Here is a 22,057-nt window from a genome sequence, read left to right as displayed (position 1 = left end):
CAAGTGTGGAGATTTGGATTTTTCTGCAGATCTGGCATTCTGCACCCATCTAAATGCTGCTAGTTACATACATACTGTTTTGGATTCCAACAAACTAAAGGTTTTATAAACTAGTACGAGGTACCAAACAAAATCATGGTGGATGTTTATTAAGAACGAGGCTGTTTCTGTCTAGCACATACCAGAAATGGAAATCTAGCTGTAATAGTCATTCAGAGCATTGTTGACTGATCATCATTCACTTGTATCAGTTTTAATTACACATTGAATTCCTTATTCCAGATGGTGTACATAACTCAAGACTTCAGAAAGAAAATGTGTTATTTTGTCAAAAACTGACATTTTGAGCCCGTAGCTGTGTACAAAATGTGGGTTGGCTCTTAGAATATTACAGCAACCAGGCATTTTTTACAGTGCTATTTATTTATTTATTTATTTATTTATTTAAACAGAGGCATGACCAGTTTCAAACCAACAGGTTCATCTTCAGACAGCTAGTTCACATTTTACATTAGATTTCATCTTTTGTTTCCCCAACTGACTAAACTTCTTTGGGGTGATGGTGCCCTATAACCAAAACAAGATGTAAGACAATGTCTTTTCAACTGTAATTGTGCCTCTCAACGATTTTGAGTAATGTAAACAACTTATTATTATTAAAGGGAAGATGTTTCAGTTACTTACGATGAAGGATTCATGCCATTATGTTCCAGTGCAGGCTGCTTATCATCTAGCAGCACTGAAAACAGTGTAATGCACTTTTTTGTCTATAAATATGCACATAATGTAAAGCAACACACACACACACACACACACACACACACACACACACACACACACACACACACACTAAGAAGTTTCAGCACACAGATGTATGTATACAAAGATGGTGATATTACAACCATAACAATGCCAAAGACTTCCACTCTCAGAGATATTTCATTATGTACACGTATGTGACAGTAGAAATTTACAAACTGCTAATGTTACATTACTTGCTATTTACATTGGAAGAGAACTGATTCAAATTAAGATGAACAAATAAAGCTGCCAGTTATAAAGTGTTACTGCAGTGATATTACATAAATATTGTGCTATGCTGTGTAACAGTAGTAAATGTTTTAAGTGCCAGATGTACATAAATAAATATTACAACCATGGACATATTATGGCATTTATTGAAAGCACAGTAAATGGGTTGGGATGGCTGTGCATATTTAAGTATTACATTTCATAGTTTTTTACTTTAAATTGGAAAGCAGGTGGAGGAAATTTTGAAGAAAGGCTGCATTGGCTAACATGCTTTCCAATTTAAAGTCAAAGAACTATTAAATGCAATATTTATATATGCACATCCGTCCCAACCCATTTACTGTGCTTTCGATAAATGCCATAATACGTCCGTAGTCATAGTATTTATTTATGTAAATCTGGCACTTATCATTTACTATTGTTCCAATGTATAGGATAATATTTACGTAATATCGCTGCAGTAACACTTTAGAACTGACTGCTTTATATGTTCATCTTCATTTTAATCAGTTCTCTTTCAATGTAAATAGTAAGTAATGTAACATTAGCTATTTGTAAGTTTCTACTGTAACATACATGTACGTAACTCAGAGGGCCATAGACATGGGTTCCAAGGTATATGCCGTGTTCCTTGACTTCCGCAAGGCGTTTGATACAGTTCCCCACAGTCGTTTAATGAAAAAAGTAAGAGCATATGGACTATCAGACCAATTGTGTGATTGGATTGAAGAGTTCCTAGATAACAGAACACAGCATGACGTTCTCAATGGAGAGAAGTCTTCCGAAGTAAGAGTGATTTCAGGTGTGCCGCAGGGGTGTGTCGTAGGACCGTTGCTATTCACAATATATATAAATGACCTTGTGGATAACATCGGAAGTTCACTGAGGCTTTTTGTGGATGATGCTGTAGTATATCCAGAGGTTGTAACAATGGAAAATTGTACTGAAATACTGGAGGATCTGCAACGAATTGACGCATGGTGCAGGGAATGGCAATTGAATCTCAATGTAGACAATTGTAATGTGCTGCCAATACATAGAAGGAAAGATACTTTATCATTTAGCTACAATATAACAGGTCAGCAACTGGAAGCAGTTATTTTCGTAAGTTATCTGCGAGTAGGCATTAGGAGTGATTTACAATGGAATGACCATACGAAATTAATCGTCAATAATGCAGATGCCAGACTGAGATTCATTGGAAGAATCTTAAGGAAATGCAGTCTGAAAACAAAGGAAGTAGGTTACAGTACACTTGTTTGCCCACTGCTTGAATACTGCTCACCATTGTGGGATCCGTACCAGATAGGATTGATAGAAGAGTTAGAGAAGATCCAACAGAGAGCAGCGCGCTTCGTTACAGGATCATTTAGTAATTGTGAAAGCATTATGGAGATGATAGATAAACTCCAGTGGAAGACTCTGCAAGAGAGACGCTCAGTAGCTCGGTACGGGCTTTTGTTGAAGTTTCGAGAACATACCTTCACCGAGGAGTCAAGCAGTAGATTGCTCCCTCCTACGTATACCTTATGAAGAGACCATCAAAATCACAGAGATTAGAACCCACACAGAGGAATACCAACAATCTTTCTTTCCACGAACAATACGAGACTGAAATAGAAGGGGAAACCGATAGAGGTACTCAAGGTACCCTCAGCCACACACCGTCAGTTGGCTTGTGGAGTATGAATGTACATGTAGATAATGAAATATCTCCCAGAGTGGAAGTCTTTAGCATTGTTATGGTTGTAATATCGCCGTCTTTGTATACATACCTCCACGTGATGAAACTTCTCAGTGTGTGATTGGTGCTTTACAGTATGTGCATATTTATAGACCAAAAAGTGCATTATACTGTTTTCGGTGTTGCAAGATAAGCAACCTGCACTGGAACATAATGGCATGAATTCTTCATCGTAAGTAACCGAAACATCTTCCCTTTAATAATACTAATAATAATAATAATAATAATAATAATAATAATAATTTGTTTACATCACTTGAAATCATTACTGTTAAAAAGATATTGTATCACATCTTGTTTTGGTTGTAGGGCGCCACTACCCCAAGGAAGTTTTGTCAGTTGGGGAAACAAAAGATGAAATATACTGTAAAATGTGAACTAGCCATCTGAAGATGAACCTGTCAGTTTGAAACCAGTAACGCTGCAGTTTAAATAAATAAATAGCTTTGTAAAAAGTGACTGGTGCTGTAATCTTCTATGTAAGAGCCAACCAATAAGAAACTGTGCTAGGAATATTTTCTCTCTTACATGCAGTTGTAAATATTTTTATTGATGCAGGTACTACATGTGCTAACCATGGATGGTCCGTACAGCTATGTTAAAATCATTCATGTCTTTTAAAAAATGATGGTCCAATATAATTGTCCTATGGTATGGAGGACTTCATTATAATGTAATTTAACAAGCAAGGCTTTGTGTGCGTTACTAAATGTGATCATTCATATTCAGTGTGGACACCGGTAAGCATTGACTACTGGGAAATTTCATGCTATTCTGGATTGCAAATTCACTCATTCATACATCGTGTTCCATCAGTCCCATCGGGAAGGAGCATCTTTAAGGAGTCAAGCTATCAATTAACAGGAAGAAGTTGGCTACTTCTGTAATGTAGATTAACAACTAGCACTAATCTACCCAAACCGATCATTATTGTATTGACTTCTAGATTACTTTGTGTGTGTGTGTGTGTGTGTGTGTGTGTGTGTGTGTGTGAGAGAGAGAGAGAGAGAGAGAGAGAGAGAGAGAGAGAGAGAGAGAGAGAGAGAGAGGGGGGGGGGGGGGAGAAAATCAGCTGCTTTGAAAAAAGCCGCTGCAGCTCCTTCTATACTACAAAAGCTTCATTTATCTAATTCTTCAAACAGAGCATTTTAGCTTTATACCGACAGCTGTTGGCTGATTTTATACTGTCTGGTACAGGTATTTGAGTTGGACAGAATTAAGTATCCGAGTTCATGTATTCAGATACATTTTGGGAGTGGCTAAAGAAGTATTCTGTTTGGAAATTTTCAGTTTCCTGCCTGCTATCTGCTGGCAGCCTGTTCTAGGCTTTTGTATCAGAATATAAAGTTAGATTCTGAACCACAGAGAGGGATACATAGTCTACATGGGACTTATTTCTGATAGTAGTATTGTGGATTGCTGCTTTCATTCTAAATTCATCTAATATTAACCATAAATGCCACTAGCAAGTATGTGTATTGGCTGGTAAGAGTAAGAATCCCTAGGACACTGGACAGGCTTCTGCAAGATGCTCAGTTACAAACTTACACAATATTCTTATTGTACACTTCTATAGAATAAACACTTCTTTCACCTTAGCTGCACTGCCCCAGAAGTCTTCGGCATAGGACAGAATTGAGTGAAAGTATGGTCACAATTTTGCCTGCCAGTCAACATAGTGCATGAGATTTCTGCTGTGCAAGGCAGGCAGAATTGAACCTTTTACTTAATTTATCCAGTTACTTACATTGGTCCTACTTCTGTTAGGTGAATGTTAATATCATCTTATACATCATCTGTACTAACTCTGGAGACCAAAATTATCTGTTGTGCAGGATGAGTCACTCAAATATTTCCAGAGCCATTTAAGGTATTGTAGTTCCATTTTCGCTCAGATAAATTGTGAAAGAGTCCTCACTAAATGACATGCAATCTCTTGTAATAGCTGTGTTAATAACAGAGATGCCAGTAAAACTTAGCTAATTTGAATGGAACAGTAGTAATTTGTTGCCAGGCTCATAGTTCTAAAAAAGAGAAATTCTGTGGCATTTCACTTTTCAAAATCTAATTACTAGTGTGAATAATCATAGTATTTAGAGCTCAGGAACTATCTGTTTTGAACATGACGCTGATTGCAGGCTTATGCAGAAGTCCATGATTTCAGACCCAAATAAAGAAATACCTCACACCATATAAAGAGAAACCAGAGTATTGCACCACTATGATACTGGTGTGAAAGGTGAACAAAGAAAATGTAACTTTCATTCTGTCTGCATCATTTTTGTGTGTGGAGTGCTGAGGTAATTTGAAATAACAGGTAAATGTCTTTCAAACACAAAATAAAAAGTGTATGTTGCTATGTTATGGAGAATGTAGAATGGCAGTGGAATACTACACAGAGAGTGAGGAGCAAGCCTGCCATGAGCAGAATGATCAAAATAGATGTTCTGACTGCTGTTACTCATAAGCCATATGTTAGCTCCGGAGAAGCTGCAAGTGTCTCTGGAATATGTCAGCTTAGCGTTGTACACATTTTGTATGCAGACAGCTTCAAACTGTATCATATGTCATTTCACCTGCAAATAAACCAATGCATTTGCAGAAGATATGTGGATTCTGTCACTCGGTTTCTAATGTGACATTAGGGGACAATAGGTTCTTTCTTCAAAGAATTCTCTTTACCGATGGAGCTACCTTTACAAATCAGTGCATAAGAAATGTGCACTATTAGGCTATTGAAAATCCTCAGTCCTGAAACAGGTTGAATATCAGAGGTAGTGAGGTGTTTGTGTTTGGTCCAGAATTAGTGAAGACTGCATGATTGGTCCTTACTTAATAGGAAAAACCTTAAAAGCTTAGAGATACGTATAATTTCTTGCCAAAGGGCTGCTGGCTATCTTAGAGGTAACATAACTTGAAATATGTAGATGTATGTGGCACCAACACAACAGGTGCCCGGCTCACTACTCACCTATGGTTAGGTGAATATTCATACAGGTCTAGTGATCTCTGGATAATAAGTGAAGGCATCAATTGGTCAACATATGGGCTTAATTTGACACCACTGTAAATTTTTCTCTGGGGTAAACTCAAAGATAAAAGCTATGTACAAGTTCCAACAACCCAAGAGGATTTAAAACAGCATTTTTGCAGTGTGTCTAATTATATTAAAGGAACCTGTTGAGTCTACACAGAAGCCCTTGCGCCAGCAACTGCAAACATGTATGGCAATAGACAGTGGTCATTTCAAACACTTGATGATATAAGTGGAGTTTTAAGAAAGTTTTTATAACAACATCCTTTTGTGATTTCCATTATGTTGTCATTGCTGATGTAATTATGCATTGCAAGTGTCGTGTGGTAATTTAATGATTCATTCATATTCCTGCCTGCTGTGGGCACCATCTGTGGGGCTGACTTCTGCCACAGCAGAACACACAAGCAAGAGCAATATAGTTGCTCTGCAGCTGCATGGCAGGACATGGAGCAGCATGCTATTACAACGAGGAATCCAGTATATGGGAGTGAACCAGCAACACCAACTTGAAACTGGCATCATGAGTTCATGGACAACGGAAGATGATTTTGTGTACAGCACCAGTCCCATGCATGGCTCATCAACTGAGCTTTTTTATGTCCTGGCTTGAATGGCCCAATTAGTCGACAGTGATAGCACCGCCATGTAGATAAATGACGGGGAATCTGCTGTCATCAGGTGGAGACTCTGTGAAACAAAAGAGTATCAAGACAGTCAGCAGTATTCGAAGACAGGTAGCAACTTTCTAAGAGAGCAACCAGCTGTATGAGATGGAGGAAGTCGTGGGGCAAAGCAGTGTGGCAGCCTGATAGATTTGCAGTGTGAACTTGTGGTGGCTTGCTGTGTACATGGGCCACTATGGTGGAGCAGCAGACAGTGATTGCTTTGTGGATCCAGGGAATAAGGCAAAGCCAGATTCAAGTTGCAGTAGTTACAGTGTTGTTTGAGTAAGACAGTTAAAGGAGTTTGTGACAGTTGTGATCAGTGTAATCTTGTAGTGAAAACAACTGTGTCTGGCTTGGCCAATTTAAGTCATGAAATGGATCGCATTGTAATTATAGTGAGACCGTAATGGGATGTAGTGAATAAGTTGAGAACTTGTATTTTGTAATTGTATTGTCTGTACTGACTGTCACCATCCTGCTGTTTTCATTTATTTTGTGTAGCCAAGTTTAACCTGTTTTGGTGTGTTTTGTTACTTACATTCTGTTCTCTTGTTAACTGTGCATTTAGTATTAGTTAGTGTCCGTTTTTGGTTGGGTGTATTTCAGATTTTTGTCCTGGGAAAAGGTTGATTATTGTGTGCTTTCTTTATCTATTTTACTTTTGTTGTATTATTTGTGGTGTATTATTTTGTGCCTCATTTATTGTATGACGTCTCTTAGAAAAGCGTCTGACCTTTAGCTGGTAAAAAAACTGGCTTACCTTGAGCAGTGGACACCTAATCACCCTCAAAGTAATTCACTTGGGACTCTACACACTTCTCCCAGTGGTGCCGTCATTGTTGAAAGCATGCTGAAAAAAGACTCTTTGAGAATGGAGTTTAGCTTGGCTGGCCTTGCTGCCACTATGTCCTCTCTTGTCTGAAATGATGTTCCTTTCAGTGAGCTCTTGAGTTTGGGGAACAGCCAGAAGTTGCAAGGGCCCATATCAGAAGAGTAAGGAGCCTGTTGAAGCACAGGAATCTGGTTTTTACCAAAAATGTCCGAATCAGGTGCAAAATGTGCTGGAGAATTGTTGTGATTCGGGTGCCAGTATCTTGTTGACTGCAAGTCTGGTCTCTTGTCCCATACACCGTCCCATAGGCAATGGAGGACATTCCTGTAATACTCTTTAGTGGTAGATTGACACTGTGGTGCATACTCATTGTGTACCATGCAGTGGCACACAAAGAAAGCAGTCAGCATCACTTTGATGTAGCTGCGCAGTTGATGGGCCTTCTTTGGTCTTGGTGACGAGGAATGCTTCCACTGTGATGACTGGGATTTGGTTTCTGTGTCATACCCATACACTCGGGAATCTCTACCAGTGATTACAGTGTTCACAAAGTCAGAATCACTGTGGCACCCAGCTTGTCCTGTGAGACTTCAACGCAAAGTTGCTGTTGCTCTGCCATCAGCAGCTTACACTTTCTTCATGACCAAACCTTCAGTCACAATGGAAAGTGCTGATGCCTACCTCTTCTGCAATTTCCCTGATGGTCACACGACAGTCCCACATCACCACAGTGTTCACTTTGGCAATGACCTGGTCATTTCAGCATGTTGTTGGCCAACAGGAGCACAGCTCGCTCTCCAGCAATGTGCAGCTGTCTTTAAACTGGTTGTACCACTCCTTAATCTATGTGATGCCCATATCATTGTTACCAAAAGCTGTCTGATTCTTCTGAATGGTTTACACCTGCCTGTCACTCAGTTTCAGGGAAAATTTGATGCAATAGCGGTACTCCAGTCATTCCGACATTTCCCTTGGAATGAAAAACCAACACGAGCACTACACACCATCTCGCTCAGCTGCTGTATGCCAGCAACTGACTGTTGACAGGCAGGAAAAAATTCGCATATGCATGTGAAGGTTGAAGATCAGCTTATGCAAGCATGTTAGATTCAAATCCATCAGATTCTCACTCAAGAAAAGGAAATTAAAGGAGGGAGGGAGGGGGGGCGGGAGAGAGAGAGAGAGAGAGAGAGAGAGAGAGAGAGAGAGAGAGAGAGAAAGGGGGGGGGGGGTTGGACATTTTTCTAACAGACCTTGTAAGGTTGAAGAAATAGAAAGGGGTAGTAGATAATTATATCATGTGCCTGATCATGAGAGATATCAGGTTTTTGCATTTTGATAACTTTGCACTGAATGCTTAGTTTGTGTCATCTTGTGTGTTTGCTCATAGTTGTTGAAATTGATTAATAAATTTCTTTAAATACTGTTACGGATTTACACCGACAAAACCTCCAGCCATTTTCCACTCCCACCATTTCCTGCTCCACAGTGTGTATCTTTATATTAAATTCTTAGCTCAAAGCTGTTATTAAACAGTCTCTACTCTTCGATTCTGTGTTTTACAAATCCTTTCATTTTTTATCATGCTCCTTTCTTTCAAGGGAATTGGCAGAAATATGAGCAGAACTGTTATCATAGTTAACTGGTGCATCATCCTTAGATACCATATCCTTTGCCTTCTGGTTGATGTGCCGGTCTAGGTATATGTTGCCAAGTGTTTTAGAACCATTTCTAAATTTAATTTTTCTCATCTTTTCTGCTTTTGTAAATACATTCTCTTGACACTGTTAGGCTGGAGTGCCCCACCAGCCTGGTGCAACAGTTTTGTATAACATCCTCATAAGACGCAGATCAGTTTCGTGTATAAAACAGATAACTCTTATTATAATTTCTCTAAAACTAATCAGATTTTGTAAAGAGAGATGCCGTTGAATCTGTATGATTTAGAACTATGAAGCTAGCAGCAGAAATTACTATAGTTCCACCTGAGAAAATGAAGTTGATTCTGATCTCTGCAAGTAATAAAGCTGTATGAATGTTAGTGAGAAATTTTCTTCATTCTTTTGGGTGGAAACAAAATTATATCTTAAACTGATCAGGAAACAAGATGAACAGCTTATCTTAATGATCTTGTATAATATGCCTTTCTTCATTTTTGGTTCTTAATATTCATCATCATATTTTCAACTTTCTGTGCCATTTTCATTGCTCATTTTGTGGGCATATTTGCTTTGGACAATCTCCATGTGAAGTATTTTCTTGCCTACAAATTATTAAATAAGTGAAATTTCACATTTCAAACTAACTGGATCCAAGTGTAAGAATGAAACAGAATTTGGTTCTGGAAAAAAAAGTAAATGAATCAATGGCACTTCTGTGTCTTGTACAACTATTTACATATCTACTAATCTTAAGATTTGCAAACTTTACCAGCTACATCTGTCTTAACTTACATAATTTTTTTATTCTGCTTCTATGGTAGTGAATGCTGTCAATTCTATAATTCTCTTCTTTTTTATTTGCAGCATGATTGTGGTCTGTACACGAAAGAACTGGTGTATCCAATATTGGCCTGCTTCACTGACTCAGATCTGAGAGTGCGTTACTATGCCTGTGAATCATTGTACAATGTTGTCAAAGTGGCTCGAGGTTCAGTTCTTATCCATTTCTCTGACATTTTTAGTGCTCTCAGTAAGCTAGCAGCTGATCCAGACCAAAATGTGAAGAATGGATCAGAACTGTTGGACAGACTTATGAAGGTAAGCAATATTCCAAATTAATTTATTTGTGTGTTATTTGGGGACATCTGTAGTTCTTTATACATTTCCTGCCAGGTGATTCTGTAATAGTTGAGAGAAAGTAAGCAGGAGGTATAAAATACCTCTTTTCCATAGTAATCAATTATTGTTGTTTCATTGTATTCATTAAGCAGTGAATGTGATATGCACGTACAATGAACCATGGACCTTGCCGAAGTGGGGTAGCTTGCATGCCTCAAGGATACAGATTTCTGTACCATAGACGCAACCACAATCTGTGAAGAGGCCAGACTAACCTTTGATTCCTGACGAGTACAGCAGTCTTTTGAGTAGTTGCAGGGACAACAGTCTGAATGATTGACTGTTTTGGCCTTGTACCATTATCCAGAAGGCCTTGCTCAGATGCTGTGAACATTTGAAAGCAAGGGAAACTACAGCCGTTATTTTTCTCTGTGGCATGTAGCTCTACTGTGTGTCTTATATGTCATGATACCGTCTTCAGTATAATATTCCTGATGTAAAGTAGTCCCCTGTTTATGTCTCTTGGTAGGGGGTACTCAGGTGTATGTTATTAGCAGTAAAAACAAGACTGGCGTTCTACATGTCAGAGTGAGAATATTAAACCCCTTAAACAGGTAGGTAGAGTGGATAATTTAAAAAAGAGAGATGGCTAAGTTGAAGTGCTATATAGTGAGAACTGATGAAGTGCAATGGCAGGAAAAACAGAAATTCTGGTTAAGTGAGTACAGAGTTATCAACAAAACCTCAGTGGGAATAATCCAGGAGTGGGTCTAATAATGAGTAAGAAAATAATAATATGGGTAAGCTTCTGTGAACAGCATAATGAATACATTATTGTAGCCAAGGCAGACACAAAGCCAACACACACACCATAATAGTACAATTTTATATGCACAATAGTTTGCAGAGGAAGAAGAGATTGAATGTGTGTATGATGTAAGGATAAAAGTAGTTATTCATATAGTTAAGGGAAATGAAAATTTGTGATGGGGGACTGGAATTCAGTAGTAGAAAAAAAGAAGGGAAGGAAAATTAATACTGGAAATAGACTGCGAGAAAGGAGTGAAAGGGGAAGCTACCTGATAGAATTTTGCTTGGAACACAATTCAATCATCATAAACATTTGGCTTATGAATCACGAAAGAAAGCTGTATACTTGGAGGAGACCTGGAGACACCAGAAGGTTTTGGATAGATTATACACTGAAGCACCAAAAACTAGTATAGGCCTGCATATTCAAATACAGAGATATGTAAACAAGCAGAATAAAGTGCTGCTGTCAGCAATGCCTATATAAGACAACAAGTGTCTGGCACAGTTGTTAGGTTGGTCACTGCTGCTATAATGGCAGGTTATCAAGATTTAAGTGAGTTTGAATGTGATGTTATAGTCGGCGCACTAGTGAAAGGACACAGCATGTCTGAGATAGTGATGAAGTGGGCATTTTCCCGTACAACCATTTCATGTGAGTGTACCATGAATATCAGGAACCCAGAAAAACATTAAGTCTCCAACATCACTGCAGCAGGAAAAAGATCCTGCAAGAACGGGACCAACGATGACTGAAAAGAATCATTCAGCGTGATAGAAGTGCAATCCTTCTGCAAATTGCTGCAGATTTCAATGATGGGCCATCAGCATGTGTCATGGTGTGAACAATTCAATGCAACATCATTGATATGGGCTTTTGGAACCAAAGTCCCCTTGTGTACCCTTGATGACAGCACAACACAAAGCTTTACATCTCATCTGGATCCATCAACACCGACATTGGACTGTTGATGATTGGAAACATGTTGCATGGTCGGACGAGTCTCGTTTCAAATTGTATTGAGTGTATGGGTATGGAGACGTCATGAATCCATGGATCCTGAATGTCAGTAGGGGACTGTTAAAGCTGGTGGAGGCTCTGTAATGGTGCGGGGCGTGTGCAGTTGGAGTGATGTGGGAAACCTGATACGTCTAGATAAAACTCTGACAGGTGACACATAAGCATCCTGTCTGACCACCTGCATGCATTCTGACTGACATGGGCAATTCGAGCAGAATGATGTGACACCCCACACGTCCAGGATTGCTGTAGAGTGGCTCCAGGAACACTCTTCAGAGTTTAAACAGTTCTGCTAGCCACCGAACTAGCACTACTTCATAGTCAAGTCCATGCCACGTCGTGTTGCAGCACTTCTGCGTGTTTGTGGGGGGCCCTACATGATATTAGGCAGGTGTACCAGTTTCTTTGGCTCTTCAGTGTATAATGCCAAGACAGAGATATTGCAAAACATTTCCCGAGGCAGATGTAGACTCTGACGATAATTTATTGGTTATAAACTGCACATAACTGAATTACAGAACGATGGGAAGTTATGGAGGTGGGTCCTGGACAAATTGAAAGAACCAAATTTAGTTGAGAGTTTCAAAGGGAGAATTAGGTGGTGATTGACTGAAATAGGGGGAGGGAATAATGTAGAAGACAAATGGGTAGGTGTGAGAGATGAAATAGTGAAGGCATCAGAGAATCAAATAGGCAAAAAGACAAAGCCACCAAACTTTTGCCTCATGGGGCGAAGTCACTAGGTACACAATTGGCAGGCTGGAAAGGACAGAAGGAATACTTCCATGAAGACTTCATACCTCCCTCCAATCAGCCAACATCTGAGTCTTCCTCTGCAAATCGGAAAGGCTCCAAGAAGTCAAACAAAGGCAAACAGTCTCCTCCTTCACCGACTTGGAGGTCCTCTTCGATGGTGTCACCACGTGGTACCCTCACCCGGTCGAGCCCTGTGTCTCCAGTGTGCACCACCAAACATTTTTCTACCCTGGGCTCCAAGGCTGACAGAAGGAGAATGCCGATGCTTCTGTAGACCTCATGGAGCACGATCCTCCTGCCTTGTGTGTGCTCTGGAGAAGCGGGTCTTCAAAAGCTGGCACTTGGCAGCCTTCTGGAAACAAAAATGCTTCCTCACAACTGCTCTTAGCTCTCGTCCATTTTGATCTTCCCCCGCAAGGACAGCATTCCATTCCTGGGGGAATCGTGCTGCTAATACAGGATGACACTCATAGTCAACCCATCTTCCTGACTACCCACCTTCAAGCTGTTGCAGTTTGCCTTTTCCTTCCTCACTTGACCTTTCCCCATTGCACCATTTACATCCCTCCGTCATTCAATGTCACCAGAGTAGACTTCCTCCAGCTTATTGGGCAGCTAGTTTACCCGTTTCTGCTGCTTGGTGGCTTTAATGTGCACCATCCCCTTTGGGCTTCTCCCAGAACCTGTCAGAGTGCTGCCCTCTTGGCTGCCTTCTCAATCAACTTAACCTCTTCTGCCTTAAAACAAGAGCACCCACGTTCCTTTCAGATTCCACGCACACCTATTCCCATTTGGGTGTAGCCTTCTGCACTACCCTGCTTGCCCATCATCTCAAGTGGTCTGTTCTCTCTGACACATACTCGAGCGACCATTTCCCATGTGCTATCCGTTTACTGACTCCTACCCCACCTATGTGCACACCCAGATGGCAGCTTACAAAGGCTGACTGGAGACTTTACTCCTCCCCAGTGACCTTCAACATACATTTTCCCAATTGTGATGACCATGTAGAATATCTTACAAACGTTATCCTTACCGCCACAGAACATTCAAGTCCTCAAACTTTCTCTTTACCACACCTTGTCCCAGTCCCTTGAGGGATTGAGGTGTGCCGTGACACAGTTTGCATGTGGAGACATTCTCTCCATGTTTTTAACCCTCGTCCTACAATGGCAAACTGCATTCATAATAAACAGTTTTGTGCACTGTGTCATTGCTTTCTTCAGGATAACAAAGAAGGATTTCATTCACTAATTCTTTTAACAGTTCCACTCTCTCTTCCATCGTGTGGGCCGACCTCCGACAGCTCTCTTGGATCAAGATCCATTCCCCAACTTCCGGCTGACAGTAGCTGACGATGTCATCGAACATGCGGATTCTGCCTTGTTGGACGCGTTTATTAAACCTGTAATGGCCTGTCTCTCGTCGATCGTCTGCAGCTCCCTTTTCATTGACAATTTTGCCATCTATTGCAGTTCTCCATGGACCTGTCTCATTGAGCAGTGTCTTCAGTGGTGTCTCAAAGGTCTTTACTCGTGGACCATCGACAATGGCTTTCGTTTTTCCAGTGACAAAACTGTTTGTATGAATGTCTGGTGACGCAGTTGGTTTCTTCCACCATCTTTACATGTTGGGCCTGTTGCTCTTCCGTTCATTGAAACTACGAAATTTATGGGGCTCATGCTCAATAGGAAACTTTCTTGGTCCTCCAACGTGTCTTACCTGGCAGCCCACTGTACCCGGTACCTCAATTTCCCACGTCCACAATGGTACTTTCTGGGGAGCAGATCGAACCACCCTCCTCCGTTTGTATCGGTCCCTTGTTTGTTTGAAACTAGACCATGGGTGTTTTGTTTATGCATCTGTACACCCATCCCTCTTACCCTGTCTCAATACTTTCCACCATTGTGGCATCAGTTTGGCCACTGGCACCTTTTACATTAGCCCGGTTGAGAGTCTGTATGCCGAAGCTGCCGAACTACTGCTGTCCTACCGCTGTGACTTTGTCCTCAGCAGATGCGTGTGCCGTGTGTCTGCAATGCATGGCCACCCATCCTAAGCCACCTCCTGTGATGACTCCTTTCATCACCAGTATGGGGCACGTCCCTCTTCTCTGTTACCTCCTGGAGTTTGCTATTTGCTCTTACTCTGGCAGCTTAACTTTACACTACCTGCAACCTTCCTGGTTGGTGTAAACCCTTCGCCATCCTGGCTTCGTGCAGCATCCCATGTTCACCTTGGCCTTCATTTGCTTCCTAAGGACATTACTCCAGCCTCACTCTATCACCTTCAGTTTCATGACCTTCACACGGAACTTCATGTTAGTTCCTTTGTGTACAGATAGGGCTCCCAGACTGATTGGGGTGTTGGGTGTGCCTTCATCATTGGCATTGACGTTTTTACAGTATCGGCTTCATAAACACTGCTGAGTAGTTACAGCAGAGCTCTTTGCCATGTTTCAGGCCACGCAGTACTTCCAGTGACACAGGCTTTTCAGTTGCATCATGTGCTCCGACTCTCTCAGTGCCCTTCGAAGCTTCGTGTGCTGTATACTGTCTATCCCTTAGTGCAATGGGTCCAGGACAGGTGTCACTCACTCACCCTTGATGGAGCCACAGTGATGTTCATGTGGGTTCCTGGTCGCGTTGGTCTGACAGGATACGAGGCCGCTGATGCTGCTGCCAAGGCTGCAGTCCTCGTACCTTAGCCCGCTAGTTTTTTCATTTCCTACAATGATCTCTGTGTTGCCACCTGTCAGAAAGTGGTGTCGCTTTGGCACCATTACTGGTCTTCCCTTCATGGGAAAAAGCTCCAGGTCATTAAGCCTCTCCCAGCAGCTTGGATGACCCTCTCTTGGCCCTCTCGCCATAAGGAGATCATTTTAGTTAGGTTGCGTATTGGGCATTGTCTTTTTAGTCATCGCCATTTGTTAAGTGTTGCTCCCTCACCACTTTGTACTCATTGCACTCAATCCTTAACGGTCCACCATATACTGATGCAATGCCCTTTTTTTAACCATTTACATTCTCGTTTGTGTTTGCCATCTGAGTTATCGGCCATTTTAGCGCACCTTGCACAGGCTGTTGTCCATGTTTTAGTTTTAATCCATCGTAACAATATGGTGAAGGCCATTTAAGTTCCAGTTCAACACCTACGTTTCTCTGTGGCGTATCTTATAGATCTTTCTCCATATCCCTGTTTTCAACTGTCTTCTCTTCCATCAGTTGGGATTAACATGTAGTCGTTTTTACCTCCTCTCCTTGTCTTCATGTTCTACAGTTCTGATGTGGCCCGTGTCTCCCTAGATGTTTTTGCACCCTAAAACAGAACAAAACAAACAACTGCAGAAGGGGAAGTATGTACATTAATAGTGACAAAATGTGAAGACAGTTTATGTTTGATAAATTTTAATCCCACACATTCTCTCTGCCACACACAACTAAGCTTTTATCTCAGATGTGTAACATTTGTTTATATTTTTTAATATGTGCACCAACTTTTATTGTATACTAACTCATGTTTTCTGTTGTTAATTTGGTAGGATATTGTGACAGAAAGTGCCTCATTCGACCTTGTAGCCTTTGTACCTGTGTTAAGGGATATGATGTACACAAAAAACACATTTACGAGGCAGTTCGTTATTTCTTGGGTGTCAGCTCTGTATGCAGTTCCTGACATTGATCTCATTCCATTTTTACCAGAAATATTGGATGGTTTATTTCGAATTTTGGAAGATCCTACACAGGAAATTAAAAAAATGTAGGTATATACTTACAGATTTCTTGTAGAAGGATGATTTAGTGTATGACAGTACTATTGTTTCAAATTAAGTATCCACCTTCTGTTTCAGTGTAACTTTAACTGCCATTTTTAGATTAATATTGATTGTGATGGCACATACAATATTCTGTCACAACTTTTTATTCCATACAGGTGTGTGATTGATTTTGGAATTTATTACTTTCTTCTGAAGGCTTTATGATCTATTTCTTTGGCCGCATCTGCTTCAGTTTTTCACATAGCAATTAACGTGAAATTAATTATGGCTGCAATCAACGATATTTGTTCTTCCCAAAGGACAAGACTGTGAGAAAGAAGGTAATTAGTATTTTATTTAGTTACAAACTGTTTTTAAATGCTTTTCACAATGCTACCTTTCAAAATGTGTATATTTACACTGTATGGTTGTAAACACAGTTCTTATTAGCTTTTTGCTAGAAGGGAAAAACTGAGGCAGATAATCAAAAGAAAGTTATTGTATTTGTAAGTTGTAATTTTATTGTGAAATTTGTCTGAATAAGTTTAGCAACTAGTTACATGCAGCCCATTAGTCAAAGGATGAATGGTGTACGAATTGATAGACATCAAGGAAAGCAGCATTGACTGAAATGCCTTATCAAAATTGAACATTACCATATGTAATATGTAAAATTTTTGACATAGGTCGATGAGAACAGATATTTTCACAACTTGGCAAATGTTACCATATGAAAATACGAGAACAACCATATAAATATATAAAAACAAAATACCACTATCTTTATCAATGTGTGATTAAAAATGCAAAAATTGTGCAGTAAAAAAGAAAAATTAGCATTTGCTGCATACTTTTCATTACCAACCACAGAAGCAACCATAAAAATCAGTGTTGAACTCACAGGTGTTAAACCAAGCATTGTCACACATCACAGAGGTTGTACTTGTCCTCGTATCACAAGAGAATCCACTGTGGTGACCTTACAAACTATATGTGATAATGGAAGACTGGAGAGATTGAAAAATGTTTCTAAATGAGCTATTAAATTTATGTGAAATGATATTGAAAGCTTTTTGGCGTATCAAATGAGGAAAAAAGTCATGGAACATGCTCAAGATAAGGAGAAACAGACAAAAAGTGTATGGTTTTTGTGAATTTAATGTGTTAATGTAAGGACAGAGTATATGAAATGAAGTGCATTACAAGGTGAAATTAAAGAGAGACTGCTTGATCCAACTACTATAAATAATTTGTTATCTTTTTAGATAATGAGACTGGGTTGTTGGCTAGTATTTACCTAAAGAAGTGAAATGTCCAGTATTTTCAATAGACACATACATGCTGTTTCACAATTCATGTTACATACTTCTAGCAGTTGCAGAGGGGATTTAGTAGATCAAGTTTTGCATAGGAACCCATGTCCAGGGATGTCATCCAACAATGCTACAGAGTGCCAAAGTTATCACCTGTAAAAGTAAGTGATGCCACGATAATGGAGAACGATAAATTTATCAGTTTGAGGTAAGGGTTCCTGTACCAGAAATGAACGATTCAAAAGTTATAAGCAGAAAACTGTTCTGATACCTCTGACAGTAGAATACACATACTGGTATTGTTTTAGCTAACATTGTAAGGTAAACAACTTTTAGAGCTGGTAGTGTGGACCAAAACAAGAAAAAAATGTCCAGTAAACATTGGTTCTAAATGCATATTTTAATAGCTATGAGTACTTGTTCAGTAGAGATGTTTCACAGTAACGAATATGAACAAGTGCTCGTAGCTCCTCGGGCATGTATTTTGGAGCTGATGTTTACTAGACATTTTTCCTTGTTTTGATCCAGACTATTGCCTCTGAAAGTTACCTATCCTACAATCCTAGCAGCAACACTACTAATACCAGTATGTGTATTTCACTGTCAGATGTATCAGTAGTTTTTTGCTTGTAACTTTAGACTCTTTCATTTCTGGTGCAGGGACCTTTACCTCAGATTGATACATTTATCATTCTCCATCACCCTAGAAAGTGTGTATCATCATCACGGAATCACCCTGTGTGTATGCATACATTTAAGTGCCAGCAACTATGCCTTTGACGCTCTGTAGTGTCACAGGTTGACGTTTATGGACATGGGTTCCTATCTAAAATGTGATCTACTAAGTCCCGTATGTAACATGAATTGTGAAACACCTTCCTTAGTCAGATGGGCCCCCCTCATCCTGGGACCTGAGAGCCCTACCATTCCTTTTTAACCTTGTTGTACCAGTCCTCCTCTCCTGACTAAGGAAGGAAGCATTAGACATGAAAACAGGGAAGTAGATCATTTTTCTTTTATTTGTGTTAGTCGGCAATACTACACATTTTGCTTCCTGAAGTCAGGTAATGGTCAACAATTCTGCCTTATAATTTCTTACTTCTATAGATCGAATTTTCTTTTGTAGAAAGATGCATGAGCAGCAGTTTTTCTAAAAATGTTTGTTAAAGCAGAGCATTTGTTGTTGTTGGCCAGGAAAGAACAATGTACACTGATAAGCAAAGCATAGCTGATAGATGAGATGGATGTGTAGCATAAGAGGCTAATAAAATAGAAGCTAACAAAAAGGTTGGCTGGTAAATGTACTTCAACATAAATTACCTCTAAGATCTAATGTCATCATAGATTTATTTGAAAATGTATGGTTGCATTTAATAAGTCATATATTATGTAGTTTAGTGTAGTTATTTGTATTTCCATGGATCTTAATATTTTCTTCTTGCTGTGGTATGGGCTGAGACAGTTTCACAATTACAAACTTTTCAGTGCAAACTATGAAGAGTCATTCCATGTCAAGTCAGCATAGTGATATTACTCCCTATCTTAGATTTAGATGAAACTTGGCACAAAGGTAGCCTACATATAGATCAATAAAAATGTGCAATTTTATTAAAATACCCCCCCTCCCCCCATGAACCATGGACCTTGCCGTTGGTGGGGAGGCTTGCGTGCCTCAGCGATACAGATAGCCGTACCATAGGTGCAACCACAACGGAGGGGTATCTGTTGAGAGGCCAGACAAATGCGTGGTTCCTGAAGAGGGACAGCAGCCTTTTCAGTAGTTGCAGGGGCAACAGTGTGGATGATTGACTGATCTGGCCTTGTAACACTAACCAAAACAGCCTTCCTGTGCTGGTACTGCGAACGGTTGAAAGCAAGGGGAAACTGCAGCCGTAATTTTTCCCGAGGGCATGCAGCTTTACTGTATGGTTAATGATGATGGCGTCCCCTTGGGTAACATATTCCGGAGGTAAAATAGTCCCCCATTCGGATCTCCGGGTGGGGACTACTCAGGAGGATGTCGTTATCATGAGAAAGAAAACTGGCGTTCTATGGATCGGAGCGTGGAATGTCAGATCCCTTAATTGGGCAGGTAGGTTAGAAAATTTAAAAAGGGAAATGGATAGGTTAAAGTTAGATATAGTGGGAATTAGCAAAGTTCGGTGGCAGGAGGAACAAGACTTTTGGTCAGGCAAATACAGGGTTATAAATACAAAGTCAAATAGGGGTAATGCAGGAGTAGGTTTAATAATGAATAAAAATAATAGGAATTCGGGTAAGCTACTACAAACAGCATAGTGAACGCATTATTGTGGCCAAGATAGACACGAAGCCCACGCCTATTACAGTAGTACAGGTTTATATGCCAACTACCTCTGCAGATGATGAAAAAATTGAACAAATGTATGACGAAATAAAAGAAATTATTCAGATAGTGAAGGAGACGAAATTTAATAGTCATGGGTGACTGGAATTCGGTAGCAGGGAAAAGGGAGAGAAGGAAATGTTGTAGGTGAATATGGATTGGGGCTAAGAAATGAAAGAGGAAGCCGCCTGGTAGAATTTTGCACAGAGCACAACTTAATCATAGCTAACACTTGGTTCAAGAATCATAAAAGAAGGTTGTATACATGGAAGAATGCTGGAGATACTAAAAGGTATCAGATAGCTTATATAATGGTAAGACAGAGATTTAGGAACCAGGTTTTAAATTGTAAGGCATTTCCAGGGGCAGATGTGGACTCTGACCACAATCTATTGGTTATGTGCTGTAGATTAAAACTGAAGAAACTGCAAAAAGGTGGGAATTTAAGGAGATGGGACCTGGATAAACTGACTAAACCAGAGGTTGTACAGAGTTTCAGGGAGAGCGTAAGGGAACAAATGGCAGGAATGGGGGAAAGAAATACACTAGAAGAAGAATGGGTAGCTTTGAGGGATGAAGTAGTGAAGGCAGCAGAGGATCAAGTAGGTAAAGAGACTAGGGCTAGTAGAAATCCTTGGGTAACAGAAGAAATATTGAATGTAATTGATGAAAGGAGAAAATACAAAAATGCACTAAATGAAGCAGGCAAAAAGGAATACAAACGTCTCAAAAACAAGATCGACAGGAAGTACAAAATGGCTAAGCAGGCATGGCTAGAGGACACATGTAAGGATGTAGAGGCTTATCTCACTAGGGGTAAGATAGATACTGCCTACAGGAAAATTAAAGAGACATTTGGAGAAAAGAGAACCACTTGTATGAACATCAAGAGCTCAGATGGAAACCCAGTTCTAAGCAAAGAAGGGAAAGCAGAAAGGTGGAAGGAGTATATAGAGGATCTATACAAGGGCGATGTAGTTGAGGACAATATTATGGAAATGGAAGAGGGTGTAGATGAAGAGGAAATGGGAGATATGATACTGCGTGAAGAGTTTGACAGAGCACTGAAAAACCTGAGTCGAAACAAGGCCCCGGGAGTAGACAACATTCCATTAGAACTACTGACGGCCTTGGGAGAGCCAGTCCTTACAAAACTCTACCATCTGATGAGCAAGATGTATGAGACCAGCGAAATACCATCAGACTTCAAGAAGAATATAATAATTCCAATCCCAAAGAAAGCAGGTGTTGACAGGTGTGAAAATTACCGAACTATCAGTTTAATAAGTCACAGCTGCAAAATACTAACGCAAATTCTTTACAGACGAATGGAAAAACTAGTAGAAGCTGACCTAGGGGAGGACCAGGTTGGATTCCGTAGAAATATTGAAACACGTGAGGCAATACTGACCCTACGACTTATCTTAGAAGCTAGATTAAGGAAAGGCAAACCTACGTCTCTGGCATTTGTTGACTTAGAGAAAGCTTTTGACATTGTTGACTGGAATACTCTCTTTCAAATTCTGAAGGCGGCAGGGGTAAAATGTAGGGAGCGAAAGGCTATTTACAATTTTTATAGAAACCAGATGGCGGTTATAAGAGTCGAGTGACATGAAAGGGAAGCAGTGGTTGGGAAGGGAGTGAGACAGGGTTGTAGTCTCTCCCCGAAGTTATTCAATCTGTATATTGAGCAAGCAGTGAAGGAAATAAAAGAAAAATTCGGGGTAGGTATTAAAATCCATGGAGAAGAAGTAATAACTTTGAGGTTCGCCGATGACATTGTGATTCTGTCAGAGACGGCGAAGGACTTGGAAGAGCAGTTGAACGGAATGGACAGTGTCTTGAAAGGAGGATATAAGATGAACATCAACAAAAGCAAAACAAGGATAATGGAATGTAGTCTAATTAAGTCGGGTGATGCTGAGGGAATTAGGTTAGGAAATGA

At 40.1% G+C, this 22,057-nt stretch overlaps 1 protein-coding gene across 1 annotated transcript in view; it reads left to right on the top strand.

The window, feature by feature from the left end:
* The window catches only part of LOC124797880 (protein VAC14 homolog), a 116,880-nt gene that overhangs the window by 14,510 nt on the left and 80,313 nt on the right, over window positions 1-22,057 (top strand). Inside the window, 2 exon segments of the mRNA XM_047260977.1 lie at window positions 9,836-10,069; window positions 16,219-16,436. Coding sequence (XP_047116933.1) covers window positions 9,836-10,069; window positions 16,219-16,436 — 452 coding nt within the window.

This window comes from Schistocerca piceifrons, chromosome 5, assembly GCF_021461385.2.
Source record: "Schistocerca piceifrons isolate TAMUIC-IGC-003096 chromosome 5, iqSchPice1.1, whole genome shotgun sequence".
NCBI lineage: Eukaryota > Metazoa > Arthropoda > Insecta > Orthoptera > Acrididae > Schistocerca > Schistocerca piceifrons.
Note: the sequence above shows the minus strand (reverse complement) of the source record. Positions and strands in the feature narration are given on the sequence as shown.